We start from the raw sequence: 20073 nt of genomic DNA, 5'->3' as shown, positions 1-20073 counted from the left end.
TTTATTAGAATAGAACATATTTTGTGATAAACTATTTATCTCTTCAAACAGGACTCTCGCTGAGAGTTAAAAAAATTATTTTATTACAGTCACTAATAACAAAATTAGTTTGAGAAATTAAAATGCAAAATGAAAAATGTTTTAAAATTAAAATATAAAAACTCAAAATCAAATTTGAAAAAAAAAGTATTTTAAATATTTTAATTAAAATATATTATTTAACAAAAAAGTGAAAATATATTTAGAAAAAAAAGACTAAAATATTAAAAAATCTCTTGAAAATAATTTAAAAATGAATTGAGCATTAATTAAAAAGTCCAATCAATTAAATTTTTAATTAAAATTTAACAATCAATTGGGATATTTGTAATTGTCATTTCCGTTAAGGTCCTTATGAGCTCGTTAAGTCCTTGCTAACTTGTTTGATTAATCCACGTGGCAATTAGATTAGAAATTATTCTATTATTACGTTTTTTAATGCCATGAAATTTAAAATAAAATTAATAAATTTATGAAATAAAAAAGAAAAAAAAGTATAAACGAAAAAAAAAAAATCTTCCTCCCACCATCGACTGAATATCACTCTCACTCCCCTCCCACCATCGACCGCTCAAACCCCCATCGTGGCCACACTCCGGCTTCCGTTTGCGTCAGCAACGCCACCGAAAGGAAGGTCTCCCCATCCTGTTCAACTTCCGCGATCAAGATTTCCGAGAACCAAGCCCAAAGTGCTCAAAATCAAACCTTTAGCCTCGACCTGCCTATGCTCCTATCTCCTAATCTGGCCGTTGATCCGACTTAATTTTCTAGTATGTTGCTCTTTCCGTCAGCAGTTAACTTTCGACCGTTCGGATTAAGCAAAAAAATATTCCGAACCTCACATTCTCTAACTTCTGATTTTTTTTCCTTTTTTGATGCAGACTTCAACTCGGGTCTCTCTTCTCTTTTCTTTTTTATTTTGTTTGCTGAGATTTTGGTTCATGGTTTCTTATGATTTGGTATCTATTATTGTTTTGGGTATTTTGGTTTGATTAAGTCTCGAGTTTGGTAAAATGGGTCAAGGTTTGAGGATGATGGTGAGGTTCTTGATGAGCAACAGTGCAGGGGGATTACTGGTTGATGGTGAGTTGTTAGGATTATGGGTTGCTGGTTGATGGTGAGCTGTGAGGAGTTGGGTTTAAAGGTGATTGATGATGGGTTAATGGTGGTGATGAATGCAAATGGTGGAGTATTCGAAAGGATAATGGTGAAAATGGTAATGGTGGCCATGTGGGGCTTAATAGTTGCCGGTAATTGATGCCAAAGAGGTGGCCTGGTTTGATTGATGGTTGCCCGGAAAATTAAGTTTTTTTTTTTAAATTTCTTAATTCTTTAATTTATTCACCAAAAAGAAAATCTGATCCAATCACATGTCGTCATGTGGATTAATCAAAAAACTCAGGAGTTGGCCTCAACGGAAATGACAATTACAAGGGCCCAATTGATTGATTGTTAAATTTTCAATTAAGAGACTTTTTCAACCAGGGTTCAATTGATTTTATATCATTAAAAATGGGCTTTTTTAGTACTTTAGCTAAAAAAGAAAAAGAAAAAAACAGAACAGATGACTATATTAGCAATTACCGCTCGAACGGTGCGTTTGAGTGGCCGATTGTCTTTGACTCATTTCGCAGTCAGCTCTCTCAGTCTAGCCGTTACATTACGTTCTCGTAGTCGTAGACTCGAACTGACTGACACTCTCACTAGTCACTGCAATCTACCGAAAATTCCAGTTTTGTATTGCTCAACCTGTTTTCTTTCACCTTCTAATGCTATAATTTCAGCTTATTTTCACAAATTTTAAAACATAAAATATCGCAACTTCCCCCTTCCCATCATTAACCCTAATTTGTTTGTGAAAATGCCTGAATAAGAACCTGCTTTCATTTGAGAATTAAGATCCTAAAGCTGTAACTTTTTTTTGTCTCAGTCTTGATTATTGGCGTCATGTTTCTTCGTCGACTTGCTGTGATAGTTCCTCGCTCTACAAGGTTCTTCAGCAGTAAAGATAGCCTTGACCTTGCAAGCACCATAGCTGAACTCAATAAGGTATTGCTATTATGTGTTTATAAGAACTAAGAGGTATCCATTGTTTTCTTATTCTTTGTTTGTTCGTCAATTAACGTTTGCGGCAATATGACAATTATTGAACCGAAACCATAAGGATTTGTTTGTTTTTTCTTTGATTTGATGTATCCAATTGAAGCCGCGGTTCAATGCCTCTTATTTTGTCTCACCATGACAAGTGCTATGCCGATTATCAAAATCTACTACAAATACTTTACTTTCAACAGAAACTAGAATGCATGTGATTATGTCCAAATTTTGGTTTCAGGAAATGGAATCTGTCTTTGGTGAACCTCCTCCAGACGGACTAGCCAATTCTGGAAATAGAAGCTGTATGGCTCAAGATGCCCACCATAACTCTCATGTTATTTTGGGTTCTACTAATGATAAGTTTGCAGCTCAAGAACTGAGCTCTATATCTCATCATTTAGGTGAAAACACGCCTGGTCTGACCCATGTTGGCAGCACAGGGAAAGCCCAAATGGTAGATGTCTCACCCAAAGAAACTAGTAGCAGAACTGCTATTGCTAGTTGTAAAGTAGTTTTGGGGAAAAAGGTGTTTGATTTGGTCTTGGCCAACCAGATGGCTAAGGGGGATGTTCTTACTGTAGCAAAAATTGCTGGCATAAATGGGGCGAAGCACACCAGCACTCTCATCCCTCTATGCCACAACATCACTTTGGCTCATGTTCGTGTTGACCTAAGACTTGATCCTGAGGATTTTAGTGTTGAAATAGAAGGAGAAGCGGCTAGCACAGGTAAAACTGGGGTTGAGATGGAAGCAATGACAGCTGTGAGTATAGCGGGATTAACCGTGTACGACATGTGCAAGGCCGCTTCGAAAGATATCCAGGTCACAGATATACGGCTTGAGCGTAAAACTGGTGGGAAGACTGGATATTGGTGCAGGGAGGAATAAGATTTTGAGAGAGTGCTGCCAAAATGTTATGGGTATTAGTATTTTAGTAGATATTTGCATTTTTTTTAGCAGAATGGTAGTATTCTCTGTTCTTTTAAACATTAAACTTGGTGGCTTATTTCATGATTTTATTAAAATTTACAATAAAAGGAGGCATTATGTATAACCTATATGCAATTTTAAACTAATCTTCCTCATGCTATTTTGTGGACCTTTTAATTCTCAAATGTATACCTGTTCTACACAATATTCGTAAAGTTTTAAGCACACATATACCTATTTGGTAAGAAGATTCAAATGTTGTACCTTTTTAGAAGGCTATTAAGTGGAATGTGCTGATTTGTGTGGCTATAGAAGGAATAAGGTAAATAGAGATAGGGATGTTAGAGTTGAACCTATTGAGATCTGTAACTCTTAGGAGGCTTACCAAGTGGAAACCATAAGTCTCTATATTTACAAGAGGCCGAAAGCTGTCGAGGGCAAGGACCCTATGTGACTGGTCTGGAAACAGCAACAAATGTGAGGAACAAACTGTTAACAGGTACAACTATTCAAGGTATATCCAATCATTTAATTCTAGGGATTATTTTACAGTTTACAGGTTGCCTGCAATATGTAAGTGCATTTAAATTTAACAGTGATATGTAAGTGCATTTAAATTTAACAGCGAAAGGAAAATTATAGTCAGAATGAGCCTTTAACTATTGAATAACTCTCAACTATGGATTAATACTATAATAATTATAGCTCAAATTGACTACTTTTTCTTTTTCTCGGGTTTACTGGGAGCCAACTTTGCAAAATCACTTTTCCCATTTTAATTGGCAGATTGCTTTGCTTAGTTGTTGAATCTAAAGAGTTTGCTTTAATTATTTAGTTTCTTCACCTTGAAGTTTACACTATACACTATCAATCATTCCCCCCATTCCCCTGCCTTGCAAGGCAGTGAGCAAAGGTGAAATAAAAAGCCCTTACAGCTTTTACATGATGCTTTGTTTAGATTTTTTTTCTTTTTCTTAGCAACTATTATCTGAGTTTTTTCTTAAGCAACTAGGATCCACTTTTCATGGCATCAGCATGTTATATTTAGTCACAACTGGTTGAATTGGATGACAATGACATCATGGACTGTAAACATGGGAAATGTTGTTTAATTTTATGCTGGGAAAAACTAAGATATGCCCCATGATTTGCCCTAATAATAATGTATTTGTTATGCAATTTCTTTTTGGGTCTCCTCAACTTTTGCATTATTTTCAGGTTATCTTCTTTTTCTTTTGGCTTTTTAGAACACCACACGGTTACAATTTGTGCAAGGGAAAAAAGTTGGTGCTTTCTCATTATATTGTGCTAAGCCCACGTTCCAATGATTTTTTTTTTTTTGTTTCTTCAAAAGCAATGAAGAGCTGATCTTAATTTGCTTTACAAGGTTACAAAGTATTTTCTTGCCTGAATATGCCTAGCTATTTTTAATAAAACAAAAGCATAAATTTGTAGATAATGTTGAACTATTAGACTGATTGCTGTGCTGGTCCTCAGTCCTCACCACCTTTTTCATTTTTCATTTTTTTTTTTTGGATGTGATGTATTAGTTCATTACATTATCGGTATATCAATCTAATGAAAAGCTAGTTGTTAACGAATACTGTACAGTAGCAGCCTTTAGTCCAGTAGGTGCCAGATCAGCCACCATGTCAGCAAGCGTTAAAAAAGAGCACACGCGAGAAACGAAGACCACGTGTTGAGTTGGAATAGGTTGTGCAATCTGCAATTCCTTGTTTGTTTCTGGATATCTCTCTTTATTTGATCATCAATAAAATTCTATTAGAGTTCATGACACTGCTATATCTACCACTTCTTTCCTAGTATTATTTTGGTCGATGCAGTCTTAAGTAGGGAAGTTTTAATAAAAGATTTAAGACTTCCAACTTTCTATTATGTGTTATTGGCTCTGCCAATTAATTGCTTTGCGAAATCCATCTCATAAACCAATTTCAAAGTTGAAGTTTTATGAAATCATTGATTTATCATAGCAAACAATGTAATAGAATCCAGCTCAACTTACACACATCACATGTCCAACACCACCTAATCAACTAAAGTAGGCACCGCTACCATGGATGGGATGACTTCTGCTTCTGCCTCAAGTTTTTTTTTTTTTACGTTAAAATATACAATTAATCCTTGTAGTTTAAAATTTTAAAAAATTAATCTTCTTACATATTTCCATCTTTTACCGCGGTTTGTAATTTTCTGTTAAAACTTTATCAATATAATATATTTATTTTTTGTCAATTATATGTAATGAATAATGACGGGATAATATTAATTATTAAAATGAAGTTTTTAAATTAAAAAAATTAAGAGAAATTATTTTTTAACTTTTCCAAGTAAGAAGATTAACCTTTTATCTATGAAAGGAAGTACAAAATTGAGATTAATGATGGGGTTTGGAAAGCCCGGCAATGTGCCTAGAGGAGCATTTATGGAATTCCTCTTCCACATTACATCCTCTATGAGGTGATTAGAAATTCAATTAACTAATTAATTAATTAATAAGGCGGTTCTGAATTCCAAGACTGAGATTATGGAATGACATGTTTCTGGTTAACATTTCCATTTGCAAAAAAAATAAAAGTATGTCTGTGGGAAGTCAGACCAAAAACAAAGGTTAATCTTATTGAGATCCTTTAAAGATTTGATTATGTCCGTCTCATATGTCGACCTTGCGATCTAATCTCACCACTAACAATAAGTCCGTTACCAAGATTTTATATCCAAGTAGAAACTCCTGATTCCAAGTGCCACATGCAGGATTTTCTATCTTTTATTGTAACATACATACATGCCTGTATTATTCCAACGACAATGATCAAAGGCTTCTGATTTCTTAATTATTTTGCTTCTCGATCAAAAACTGTTGTATTTTATTTATTATATAGTACAGTTAGTACCAAAGTTGATGACACGCATCGGCTATTTTACCTAACCCAAAAAAATATTATATTTACAAAAATAACCTAAATTTAAAAACTTAAGATAAAAAATAATAACTAAAATAACCTGAAATGAATAGTAAATTTGAGTTGTGGCATGTCAATGGCCAGAACCTACTCGTATTTTGGACCCATGATTGCCTGATAATTATATTAGACTTTTAAAAAAATAGTTTTTTGGGTTTTGGCCTATCAATGGCCGGAACCTGTGTATTTTTTAAAAAAAATTGCATAATACTGATATATAAAAAAGAAGAAAATAAATTTTTGGTGCTGGTCTGACAATGGCCGGCACCCAGTACGAAAAAAAGGAAAAAAAATTTAACTGTACTGGGTGCCGGCCATTGACAAGCCAGCACCCAAAAAATTTTTTTTTTACTTTTTTCGCATACTGATACCTGATACTGAAACGAAAAAAGTAAAAAAAAAATTACTGTACTGTGTGCCGGCCATTGACAGGCTAGCATCAAAAATTTTTTTTTTACTTTTTTCGTACATTGATACCTGATACTGACAAGAAAAAAAGTAAAAAAAAAATTCACTGTACTGGGTGCCGGCCATTGACAGGTCAGCACCCAAAAAATTTTTTTTTTTACTTTTTTCGTATACTGATACCTGATACTAACACGAAAAAAGTAAAAAAAAAATTTACTATACTGGGTGCCGGCCATTGACAGACCAGCACCCAAAAAATTTTTTTCCTTCTTTTTTGTATATCAGTATTATACAATTTTAAAAAAAATACACGGGTTCCGGCCATTGACAGGCCAAAACCCAAAAAAATATTTTTTTTAAAGTCTGACACAATTATCAGGCAATCATGGGTCCAAAATACGAGTGGGTTCCGGCCATTGACAGGCCTCAACCCAAATTTACTGTTTATTTCAGGTTATTTTAGTTATTATTTTTAAACTTGGGTTATTTTTGTAAATATAATATTTTTTTAGGTTATTTAGGTAATATAGCCACACGCAACTCTTTCCAACGCATGTGCTGCAAAATGCAGTGGGTTCCTTACTTAATACCATCTCCTAAGTCCTAACACTTCTTAGGGTGCGGTGCGTTTACTTGCGGTTAGTGTAAAAACAGCGGTGGCGGTGAGATTATATACTGTAGCGATACTGTAACGTGAGACAAAAAGTAAGCTAAACGTACCGCACCGCACCCAATCGCCCATCCAAACCCACCCTTATTTATTTTTGATGTTATTTTTCTTTACCCCACTTGTTAGATAATATATAATATTATTATCAAATACACAGTCAATACTTCATAATAAATAAATAAATTTATTAATTTAAATATATTTCAAATGACACATGTATTAAATAAATAAATTTATTCATTCATTTTTTCCCCTAATATAATTTCAGCTATTTTACCTAAATAGCCTAAAAAATATTATATTTACAAAAATAACTCAGGATTAAAAACAATAACCTGAAATGAACAGTAAATTTGGGTTGTGGCCTGTAAATGGCCGGAACCTACTTGTATTTTAGAACCATGATTGTCTGATAATTGTGTAAGACTTTAAAAAAATAATTTTTTAGGTTTTGGCCTGTCAATGGCAAGAAACCGTGTATTTTCGTGTATTTTTTTTGAATTGTATAATACTGATATACAAAAAAGAAGAAAAAAAATTTGGGTGCTGGCTTGTCAATGGCCAGCACCCAGTACATTAAAAAAAATTCAAAATTTGGTCTGTCAATGGCCGGCACCAGAGTACGAAAAAAGTAAAAAAATTTGAGTATTGACCTGTAAATGGCCGGCACCCAGTACAGTAAAAAAAATTTTTTACTTTTTTTCGTGTCAGTATCAAGTATTAGTATATGAAAAAGGTAAAAAAAAATTCTTTTTTTGGGTTCTGGCCTGTCAATGGTCGGCACCCAATATAGTAAAAAAAATTTACTTTTTTTCGTGTCAGTATCAAGTATCAGTATACGAAAAAAGTAAAAAAAAAAATTGGTGGTGGCCTGCTAATTGCCAGCACCACATTTTTTGGTGAAAAAAATATTTTCTTATTTTTTTCGTGTCAGTAGCAGGTATCAGTATAAGAAAAAAGTAAAAAAAAATTTTACTGTACTGGGTGCCGCCATTGACAGGCCAGCACCCAAAAAATTTTTTTTTTACTTTTTTTCGTTCTCTAGTGCAGGCTATTGACAGACCAAAACTCGAATTTTTTTACTGTACTAGGTGCCGACCATTTACAGGCCAGCACACAAAAAAATTTTCCTTTTTTTCGTACTGGGTGCCGGCCATTGACAGGCCAGCACCCAAAAAAAATAATTTTTTTCCTTTTTTTTTGTATATCAGTATTATACAATTTAAAAAAAATACACGGGTTCCGGCCATTGACAAGCCAAAACCAAAAAATTTATTTTTTTAAAGTCTGACACAATTATCAGGCAATCATGGGTCCAAAATACGAGTGGGTTCCGGCCATTGACAGACCACAACCCAAATTTACTGTTCATTTCAGGTTATTTTGGTTATTGTTTTTAAACCTAAGTTATTTTTATAAATATAATTTTTTTGGGCTATTTAGGTAAAATAGCCTAAAACAGATAATAAGATATATAAAAAATATAAGAAAATATTTAACACAAATACGATTTAAAGATACTAAACCAGAAAGTAGCTTAAGAGAGGAACCTAAAGCTGGCAGAGAAGAGAACATATGAAATCACCAAAAGAAGAGCATCTTGTTCATCAATTAATCTGGTTCAATATAAGGATCTATTAACATATAGGAATCTCATCGAGTCCTTGCTATCCCGCTCCTAACAAATATGGTTGCAGCAGCAAAATGCAGGGATTTACAATTCAGTTCATGGTTGTAAAACAAACTCGATCTCGGGTTTGGGTTCACACTAGATCTCTCTAGTTACAAACTCGCACAAAAGGCTTGGCCATAAGGGTAAAACAGACCTTTCAATCCCTTTCACTAAGGATATTTGTAATTATTGACGTTCAACCAGAGCGTTCCCCGTTTTACTATTTAAATTCTCGCTACCAACTCTGTCCTCGATTCTATCACTCTCACTCTCACTCGAATCGATGGAAGAAAAATCGAAAACCCGTCTACTCTTTTCCTCCTCTTCTTTTCTCTCTCTGCCGCTCTTTTCAACCCTTTTACAGCTGCAAACCTTACTTTTCCGCCATCTTCCTTCTGCGCCCACTCTTTCATGGACAGATGTCGAACCCGAATCCGACTCCTTGGTCGAAATATCCGAGCTCAATGCAGTAAGTTTTAATACTACACTGGAAATGCATTTAGAATTACATCACTTAGATGTTTTTTCTTTGGAAGAGACTCCTGAGTGACTCTTCGACATTTCTCTACAACTTGACATGCTCCGCGCTGAAACCATCTACTCCCTCGTTTCGAAAGCAATTGTGTGTAATCGTCCACGCGCGACTGGACATCCTGGATTCAGCAGTTCCATTATTTCCGGACTTGCTCAAGGTAGTGGGGAGTACTTCACGCGCTTGGGGGTCAGTACTCTTCCAAGGTATCTTTATATGGTGCTCGACACCGGCAGCGATGTGGTGTGGGTTCAGGGTTCACCATGTAAGAATTGCTACTCTCAATTTGACCCCATTTTTGACCCGACTAAATCTCACTCTTTCTCCGGTATTCCTTGCGGGTCACCGCTTTGTCGTAACTTAGATTCATCGGGATGTAATAAGCGCCGCAAGTGTCTTTACCAAGTATCCTACAGCGACAGTTCGGTTACTTTCGGCGACTTCTCCACTGAAACACTAACGTTTAGGATAACTAAAGTGGGACGTGTGGTGCTCGATTGTGGTCACGACAATGAGGGCTTGTTCGTTGGTGCAGCTGGCTTGTTAGGCCTTGGTCGGGGAAGATTATCAGTCCCCACCCAAGCAAGACACCGCTTCAATCGGAAGTCCTCTTACTATTTGGTCGACAGGTCCGTTTCATCAAAATCGTCCTCTATGATTTTTGGTGATGCGCCCATTCCCCAAACCACCGTGTTTACTCATCTGCTTACAAACCCTAAGCTCGACACTTTCTACTACGTTGAGCTGCTTGAGATTAGCATCGGTGGGACACGTGTCCGAGGGATTACGCCTTCTTTATTCAAAATGGATCCAGCTAGTAACGGAGGGGTCATTATTGACTCAGGCACGTCTGTCACCCGCTTGACCCGACCCGCTTACATCGCAATGAGGGATGCGTTCCGTATCAGGGCCTCGAATCTGAAGCGGGTGCCTGATTTTTCATTGTTCGATACATGTTTCGACCTGTCCGGTAAGACTTCCGTTAAGGTACCGACGATTGTTCTACATTTTAGAGGAGCGGACGTGTCATTGCCGGCGACGAATTATTTGAAGCAGCGAAACCTTTTGCTATGCTTTGGCGGGTACCATGAGTGGTTTGTCCATTATTGGAAACATTCAGCAACAAAGTTTCCGGGTGGCTTTTGATTCAGCGGGTTCTCGGATCGGGTTTGCTCCCCATGGATGCGCTTAAACATGGGTATAGTTCTTTTATCTATTTTTACTCTATTTGAGGGTAAAAAGAGAATAACAAAAATGATCTTCCATGGATTTGAATGTAAGACAGGAGGAGAGGGAGATGATAAAAGGCGGGTAGTTTGTTAGAAATAGCGAATCAACGTTGTTTTGCGGTTTTTCAGGTGTTATCTACTGTATTTTTCAAATATGAAGATCAATTTATGCGTTACTTTAAGACACGGGGAATATAGTTTATTACTTGTTTAATTAATTATAAGTTGAATTTAACTTCAATTTCTAGAATATAAACAACATAGAATCCATAATTATCGCCTGCATTTTCTGTTTTGATGCTCTGCAAAAATACAAAATGTATCAGAGCTGGTATTTCAGTAATATTTCAGTGAGTGATGTGTGCTGAATTGGTAGCCATCCTACCTGGTAATGGAGGAGGACTAACCACAATCCAAAATCAATGGATCTCTTTCAAATGACCGCTACTAAGTAGTTAGGCGCACTAACCTTTTTTGATAGCTTGAGCTATTTATCAATTTTTCCTAACTAGTTATGGATTTATCCTTTTCCCAACAATTATGCAGGCCAAAGAGAGATGGTGGTGCCAAATATGTTAATTAGCACTTGAGTTCATGCACCAAAAGAAAGCATTTTTGGTGGCAACCTCTGCCTTTTTTCTTTTTTCTTTTTTGTTCACTATCCTATAATGCGGCATTTTGGGTGCATGCGGTCCTAACACCTAAGCAAGCATGACACTTGTGCAAAAAATCAATTAGCTCCACCTTTACAATATGCAATTATCTAAAGTTTTAACAAGAAATAATAAAAAAGGGCCTGCCTACAGGATTAATGGTGAGTACTAATTTAGTGCAAGTCAACGAAATTGGTTACCCCACTATGTTATGTTTTACGTCCACAGGCATGAGGGAGTGGGACATCTAGCAATCATGTAACAAAAGAGCAGTGCTTTGCAGGGGGAAAAGTGCAATTATCTCATTTTTACACTCTTTACAGAGTACAAGAATATAAAGTACTCACAGGGAACCTTGTTGTGTGGGAAAAGAGATATTCCTTAAAATATATTGGGTTTTTTTTATTACTTACCTTGAGTAATTATTTCATCATTAATACAAGAATTTTTAAAATCGTAAAATAATATCTAATATAAAATTTGAAAAATTATATATTAGGATATGTTATGTCAAATCATTAAGAATAAAACTAGATGCATAAGCGTACTTGAATTCATCGATTTCTTGAGATATAAGGATCTTGCGGTTTTGATCTTCTAAATTAGCACACAAGTAATTTTGAGAATGTGACTCTTTCTTCTAAAGATGATATATTAGAAAATTTACTTATATGTAATTTGGAGATCATAGCCCTAACTTCTAATCAATCCATCATCAATTATAAATTGGTTACTAGAGTATCTACACATATGTGATCCATGCTTTATTAATAACTAAAGTTCAATAAAACTTAACTAAGTTAGATCACTTTTAATTTGAGCTAACTTTTTATGATAATAAATAATAACTTGTAATTACTCTTATTATATATGTGATTTTTACATTTTTATAAGACACATCTTTTAATTGACTTATTTTAGTTTTATTTCATTTTATGGATGGTTAATTTCAAGTATTGTTTTCGATTAGATAGACGAGAATATAATAAAAAGTAGAAGGTGCTTAAATGGAACAAAAGGCTTTATCATCTTTACGGTAACACCAAGGTAAAAGTTCGACAACCCCAATGGAGCAAAGAAACACAGAGCTCATTATTACCGTCCATTTCTTCATTTTTTCTTCTTTGTCTACAATCTTTCATTACATATTTCCAAGCCAGCAACTTACCCTTTTATCCACACTTCATTTTCCCTTATTTATAACTCCTACACATCGTCACCTTTTAAAAAACTTCAAGGCCTCCATAACTAGCCACAATTCAAGTAAGTCTTGATTTTCCAATGGCGAAGACAGGGCGGCACACGACGAACAAAAGTCTAGAGAGTCTTTTAGATACAGACAAATCAGCCGCCGCAGCTGGCGGAGGAGGAAGGAAGAGTAATGCAATAGCGCCGCCTGTGCCTGTAAGGAAGACTATACCGGGTCATGGGTTCGAGTTCAGTAACCTGTCTTACAGTGTTATCAAGAAACAAAAGAAAGATGGTGAGTGGATCAAGAAAGAAGCTTATCTTCTTAATGATATATCAGGTCAAGCCATGAGAGGTGAAGTGATGGCTATTATGGGACCTAGTGGTGCTGGGAAGTCCACGTTCCTTGATGCTTTGGCTGGTCGGATTGCTAGAGGGAGTCTCCAAGGTTCTGTCAGAATCGATGGCAAGCCGATCAGCACATACATACATAAATATATATATATGATATAATTATATACTCTTTTTCAAATCAGGTTACTGTATAACCTCCCTTTCAGTAATTGTCCTTTTAGGACCGAGCAATGAACCTCTTGGATAGGGGTGGAGGGAGGGGCAGACAGTAGTTTTCTCCCTTCAAAAATGAAAAATTGTTATATAATCTGTTTAACTTTTGAGATATCATAAGTTTATATAATTATAAATTTAGCTTTTCAAAAAAATTTATTCATTTTTTCCCCTAAGATAATTTCCTAGTTTTGCACACTCCTTAAACGTATCCTTAAGGAGCCCCCTTTCCTCAACACTCATAAAGACCCCACCTATTAACCGTCATTTGAGATAATCACTGCATCCCATCTGAGATGATTGAAAAAATGTCAAATCACTACCCTACCTAAGCTTATAGTGGCCAACCATTTAGGTACTTGCCTCTGACCCTTCTATAGGATCTCGACACGTGACATCTCAAAATCAAGCTAAGAGTAAATAAGCTATTTTACCTAAATAGTCCAAAAAAATATTATATTTATAAAAATAACCCAGGTTTAATAACATTCACCAAAATAACCTGAAATGAACAGTAAAATTAGGTTGTGGCCTGTCAATGGCCGGAACTCACTCTTATTTTGGACCCATGATTGCCAAATAATTGTGTCAGACTTAAAAAAATCATTTTTTTAGTTCTGGTCTGTCAATGGCCGGAACCAGTGTATTTTTTTAAAAATCCTAAAGGCCCAATAAGGTTTCGCCACGCTCAAACTTATATATTCGCTTCAACTCGTTGGGGGATATATAGATTCGGTAAAGGTAAGTAGATATTTTAGATTTATTATTATTTTTTAGATAATTGTTGAAGTTTTAATAATAGAAATGAATAATTTTTTAATAGTAATGATTAGTTTATTTTTTAATTTATCATTTAATTTACATATTTTTAAATAAATTGAATAAAATGTAATTTGACTTCTAGTATAATTAAGTATCTCCATTGCATGCAATGGGTTTAGTTTTCCTAGAGGTGATGACTTCAGTTAAGATAATGATGAGATTAGGTATCATAAAATAATAATAATAATAATAATGCAAATTAATATTGCATACCATTTTTTTTGTTAATGAAAGAAGACTTCCTTGTCATAAAGACAATGACACAAACATATGATTCAATTAATTATTGTATAATTAATTTCTCTAATCATAGTAATCCAACTAAATGGTGTCTTTAAAAAGTATACTTCAATTCAATAATAATGATATGTTCATGCATTAGCAATGAACTTGAAGCCTTCAAAGTTACAAACATGGGATACAAATCCCAGAAAGATAAAACATGCTTTTACACTGGTTTTTTTTATTTTCTCTCGTTCTTAGAATAAAATCTAAGAACCACGTAGAAAAACAGGCGATAAAGTACACCCCAAGCTAGCAATATAAGGATATCATACCAAAGATTCTCCAATTTAATCCCCATGGATGATATCACGTCTTCTCCGATCATGGTGCAACCAGCAAGTGCTTTGTTTTTAAGGTGCAAATCACTAGGTTTCAACTCCCCTAAAGGTCCCGGTGAAAGATCCGATGGGTTACCGGAAATACAAATTTCTTTATCTTTAAACTCATTCACCAACAAAGCTTCAAAAGGGTATTTAATGGCGGAAATGTAATGTAACCATCTCCAATAAATGGGTATTTTGTTACCTTTAAGAAAGAACCCACAGGTGAGGAAGAAAAGAGCTGTGGTAGCGATTACGACGGCGTAACCAGTAATGTAACTCGGGACGAGTGCACTCACCAGCATGACGTAAGCATTGGTGGTGATTAGAGAAGCGTACAGGATTAACCAGAAGTTTAATACGCTGCTTTGTAGGCGAAGCCAGTATTTGGTAATGGCGGCGAAGGTAAAACCTTGGATAGCGAAAAACGGGAGGTAGACGATGAGGGAAGATATGACGTAAGATGATGCACGATAAGCGTTATGAGAGGTCTCTCTGATGAAGATGAACCGCTCTTGGATGAAAGTCGGGACTGCGTCGTTAGAGGAGAAAAATACTAAACAAATGGCGAAGATGTAGAAATTTAACAGCCGGTTGATCGTCTGAAAATCGTGATGGCTTAAGTTTTGGAATAGAGAAGATAAAATCACCGCCATGACCATTAATACGATTTCCCGGGAAAGGAAGAGCTCCGGTGTACGAACCACGTTAAGCGCCGTCCTCCACGACAGCACTGCTACTTCTCTCAGCCATGGGTTAGCGAACTTGGAGCCGTGTTCTGGCTCGTCCAACACTTCTTCCATGTCGAATTCTTTGTACGACGGACTGTAAGCAACTGGGGTCTTCCAGTAGTGTGAAGATGTTTGGGGCTGAGCCATTGTATGTTGTCGGCTGGAAACATAGCTTCTTACACCAGGAGTTGTAGCCGGTGTTACACCAGGAGTTGTCGCTGGTGTCCATGACGGTGCACGACGAGGAGCTCCGGTGACACCACGGTAAACCCAAACGGAGAAATCTTTATAGAATTGAGAAGCCAAACGTGGGTAAGCACCACTGTGTGAAGTACTCATTGGAGTCTGAGGTTGCCACCGGGATGATTTCCGTTCCAATGAGTAATCAAAGTCTTCTTCTTCTTCTTTTTCATCTTCGTTGTAATCAAATCGGCCGGACTGTGATTGATTTGTAACAGAGAAAACATTGCTACGTAGGCTAATAGCATGTCTAGAACCAGGTGTTTTCATGTTCTTCGGTGTTTTAGGTGTTTTGGGTGTTTTTGGAATTGGTGTTCGTGCAACTTGGTCTGGTTTGATACCATCACGTTGGTACACTACGAGAGGGTCCAGTCCGACAGTTGATTCATCGTATTCTTTGATTACGTCGAGGAGATATTCAAGACTGTTCTCACCGTCAGGAACTGGTCTTCCAAAACTGGAAAGGTGAGCCGGGAGAGAGGTTGGGCTTCCCATATATATTAGTCTACCCCTGTAACATTTTGTAAATATATACAGAGAGCTTAGTTCATCAGTAACAATATGTATATGTATATAATAAGGTACTACCATCCATTATATTGTTAACATTTTCATGGGTTCTAATCTTGTTTCAAACCTAATGTCAATGATAGTACCTTTATATATATTTTAATTTTGGGTTAATCTCATAAGATGCCCTTAAACTATGGTCTAAATTTTAAATTGGTCCTAAACCTCAAAATGTTTCATAAGTGCTTTCATTAGCCTAGCCATTAGAGCTCAAATAGTATAAAGCATGTGGATGAAGTTTTAAATACGTGCATCTATATGACAATTTTAAATACACATGGAGGGTTCAATTAAAATTTTAATGATTTCAGAAAAAAAATCAAAATTTTGAAGGACTTAATGATAATTTTTCAAATTTTTGGAGGTCCAAAGTCCTAACTCTTGTAAAGATCCACACCTCTTGATACAAACATGTTTACGATAAAAGTACCATATGGAAGTCTCTATACTAGGACTTGGATTGCATATTGCTCCCTCTATTAAAATATGGCAAATCAGCCCATGTACATTAGATTAAAGAGCAAATTAATCCTTCTATTAAAACTTCTATCCATTTCTACTGTTTAAAACCTGTCCGTGTACATCAGCTTGAGGTACATGTGCCGTATTTGGTTATTCAACCAACCATGTCCTATTTTTAACAGTATAAATGGATGAAATCTTTAAAAGAAATGACCAATTTGCTCTTTTATTTAACATATAAGGTTTAATTTGTCAATTTTTTTAGTAGAAGGGACAAAATGCAATCGAACTTCTAATATAAAGACCTCCATGTTACTTTTACCGACATGTTTACCTATTTAAAATATATTTGAATTCAATTTTGTATATTTATAAGTCACTGTCACCCGGTAAAATCTATAGATTCATCACCAATCATATTCTAAAACTTTCTAGCATGAAGAGAGATTGATGATTGAAAGCATTGTACCTTGCTAAGACGGTGATACGGTCCAATAGCAATTGAATCCTAAAAGAAGGTTGATGTATGGTCATGAGAACGATGCTACCACCTCGAGCTATGTCCTTCACCTTCTCCACCACACTATAAGCGCTCGTAGAGTCGAGACCAGATGTCGGTTCATCGAGGAATAACAATGGTGGTTTATGAATGATGTCGATGCCAATCGACACCCTTCGCCTCTCTCCTCCTGATACTCCTCTTCTTCCTTCATCCCCAATATATGTATGTGCTGCAGTCTACATAATATGGTAAATATTATCTATCCCATTGTGTGTAGTAAAAGGCTGAGTGGGGGACTTTACCTCTAAGCCTAATTGACTGAGTAGCTCATTGACTCGTTTTTTCTTCTCCACCCTAGAAATAGAAGGTGGCAACCGCACCTCAGCTGCAAACATGAAGGTTTCTTGAACCGTCAACATTGGAAAAAGTTGGTCTTCTTGCATTACGTAGGACGAAATCATCTTCATGTAGCTTGTAGTTACCTGAACCAAAAGCAATATAAGCAATATATCCCATAATCAATTGTGTATTGTTGATGTGTTGATTGAACTATGCAAAGATGGTGGCGAGAATCGACAGTTCGTCTCGTTTAGTGCAATGTGGTTGAGCTAAGGAAAAGCAAGAAAAATTGAGGAAGGACATACGAGGAGAGAGAGAGAGAGAGAGAGAGAGAGAGAGAGAGAGAGAGAGAGAGAGAGAGAGAGAGAGACTCTGGGTTTTGAGTAGTTTTAAATTTTATTTACTCGGCTATTTTACTTAAATAGTCTAAAAAAATATTATATTTACAAAAATAACCTAGGTTTAAAAACATTCACCAAAATAACCTGAAATGAACAGTAAATTCGGTTGTGGCCTGTCAATGGCCGAAACCCACTCGTATTTTAGACCAATGATTGCCAAATAATTGTGTCAGACTTAAAAAAATCATTTTTTAAGTTCTGGCTTGTCAATGGCTGGAACCAGTGTATTTTTTTTAAAAAAATTATATAATACTGATATACAAAAAAGAAAAAAAATTTGGGTACTGGCCTGTCAATGGCCGGCACCACTGTACACGGAAAATTTTTTTTCGAGTTTTGGTCAGACAATTGTCGACACCAGAATAGGAAAAAAAAATTAGTGGTGACCTGCTAATGGCTAGCACCATCTTTTTGGGGGAAATTTTTTTTCACTTTTTTCGTGTTAATAGTAGGTATCATTATATGAAAAAAGTAAAAAAAAATTGGTGGTGGCTTGCTAATGGCTGGAACCCACTCGTATTTTGACCCATGATTGCCTGATAATTGTGTCAGACTTTAAAAAAATAATTTTTTGGGTTTTGGCCTGTCAATGGCCGGAACCTGTGTATTTTTTTAAATTATATAATATTGATATACAAAAAAGAAGGAATTTTTTTGGGTGCTGGCACGTCAATGGCCGGTACCCAGTACAGCAAAAAAAATTCGAGTTTTGTTCTATCAATGGCCCGCACTAGAGTACGAAAAAATGTAAAAATATTTTTTTTGGTGCTGGCCTGTCAATGGCCGGCACCCAGTATAGTAAAAAAAAATTACCTGTTACTGAAGCGAAAAAATAAAAAAAATATAATTTCTTGTCACCAAAAAAGGTGGTGCCGGCTATTGGCAGGCCACCATAAAAAAATTTTCTTTTTTCATATACTGATATCTGATACTGACACGAAAAAAATAAATTTTTTTTACTGTACTGGGTGCCAGCCATTTACAGGCCAGCACCCAAAAATTCTTTTTTACCTTTTTCGTATACTGATACCTGATACTGACATGAAAAAAGTAATTTTTTACAGTACTGGGTGCCGGCCACTGACAGAAAAAAACTCGAATTTTTTAATGTATTGGGTGCCGGCAATTCACAGGCCTGCACCCAAAATTTTTTTTTCTTCTTTTTTATATATCAGTAGTATAAAATTTTAAAAAAATACACGGGTTCTGGCCATTGATAGGCCAAAACCCAAAAAATTATATTTTTAAAGTCTGACACAATTATCAGGCAATCATGGGTCCAAAATACGAGTGGGTTCTGGCCATTGACAGGCCACAACCTAAATTTACTGTTCATTTCAGGTTATTTTGGTTATTGTTTTTAAACCTGAGTTATTTTTATAAATATAATATTTTTTAGGCTATTTAGGTAAAACAGCCGAAATTATCTTAAGGGAAAAAATGAATATTTTTTTTTGAAAAGCTAAATTTATAATTATATAAACTTATGATATCTCAAAAGTTAAACAGATTATATAGCAATTTTTCATTTTTGAAGGGAGAAAACTACTGTCTGCCCCTCCCTCCGCCCCTATCCAAGAGGTTCATTGCTGGGTCCTAAAAGGACAATTACTGAAAGGGAGGTTATACAGTAACCTGCTTTGAAAAAGGGTATATAATTATATCATCTATATATATGTATGTATGTATGTATGTATGTATGTATGTATATATGTATGTATGTATGTATGTGCTGACCGGCTTGCCATCGATTCTGACAGAACCTTGGAGACTCCCTCTAGCAATCCTACCAGCTAAAGCATCAAGGAACGTGGACTTCCCAGCACCACTAGGTCCCATAATAGCCATCACTTCACCTCTCATGGCTTGACCTGATATATCATTAAGAAGATAAGCTTCTTTCTTGATCCACTCACCATCTTTCTTTTGTTTCTTGATAACACTGTAAGACAGGTTACTGAACTCGAACCCATGACCCGGTATCGTCTTCCTTACAGGCACAGGCGGCGCCATTGCATTACTCTTCCTTCCTCCTCCGCCAGCTGCGGCGGCTGATTTGTCCGTATCTAAAAGACTCTCTAGACTTTTGTTTGCCGTGTGTCGCCCTGTCTTTGCCATTGGAAAATCAAGCCTTGCTTGAACTGTGGCTAGTTATGGAGGCCTTGAAGTTTTTTAAAAGGTGACGATGTGTAGGAGTTATAAAGAAGGGAAAATGAAGTGTGGACAAAAAGGTAAGGTGCTGGCCTAGAAATATATAATGAAAGATTGTAGACAAAGAAGAAAAAACGAAGAAATGGACGATAATAATGAGCTCTATGTTTCTTTGCTCCATTGGGGTTGTCAAACTTTTGCCTTGGTGTTACCGTAAAGATGATAAAGCCTTTTGTTCCATTTAAGCACCTTATACTTTTTATTATATTCTTATTTTTTATTT

At 35.8% G+C, this 20073-nt stretch overlaps 2 protein-coding genes and 1 pseudogene across 6 annotated transcripts; 2 read left to right on the top strand and 1 right to left on the bottom strand.

The window, feature by feature from the left end:
* Nucleotides 1-518: 518 nt before the first annotated feature.
* LOC107924789 (cyclic pyranopterin monophosphate synthase, mitochondrial) lies at nt 519-3222 on the top strand. Of its 5 annotated transcripts, none has more exons than XM_016855377.2 (4): nt 519-809; nt 921-1289; nt 1970-2088; nt 2375-3222. In XM_016855377.2, exons 2-4 carry the CDS (start codon nt 1139-1141, stop codon nt 3023-3025), a joined length of 921 nt encoding a protein of 306 aa, XP_016710866.1. In that variant the 5' UTR covers nt 519-809; nt 921-1138; the 3' UTR covers nt 3026-3222. The 5 variants fall into 5 exon arrangements, with proteins under 5 accessions (XP_016710866.1, XP_016710870.1, XP_040961871.1 ...); XM_016855381.2 differs by having other exon boundaries at nt 520-809; nt 921-932; XM_041105937.1 differs by having other exon boundaries at nt 520-809; nt 921-1771.
* Nucleotides 3223-8944: 5722 nt separating this feature from the next.
* On the top strand, nt 8945-10743 carry LOC107923216 (aspartyl protease family protein 2-like; annotated as a pseudogene).
* A 3446-nt stretch (nt 10744-14189) lies between these two features.
* On the bottom strand, nt 14190-20030 carry LOC107923750 (ABC transporter G family member STR). The gene is made up of 4 exons (XM_041105935.1): nt 19377-20030; nt 17202-17381; nt 16867-17135; nt 14190-15876 (listed from the first exon to the last, which is right to left on the bottom strand). The coding sequence occupies exons 1-4, from the start codon at nt 19755-19757 to the stop codon at nt 14253-14255; spliced, it is 2454 nt and encodes an 817-aa protein (XP_040961869.1). The 5' UTR covers nt 19758-20030; the 3' UTR covers nt 14190-14252.
* Between the last annotated feature and the right edge of the window lie 43 nt (nt 20031-20073).

The sequence above is a fragment of the Gossypium hirsutum genome, chromosome D11, assembly GCF_007990345.1.
Source record: "Gossypium hirsutum isolate 1008001.06 chromosome D11, Gossypium_hirsutum_v2.1, whole genome shotgun sequence".
NCBI classification, from domain to species: Eukaryota; Viridiplantae; Streptophyta; class Magnoliopsida; order Malvales; family Malvaceae; genus Gossypium; species Gossypium hirsutum.
This window is presented reverse-complemented; position numbering and strand designations above follow the sequence as displayed.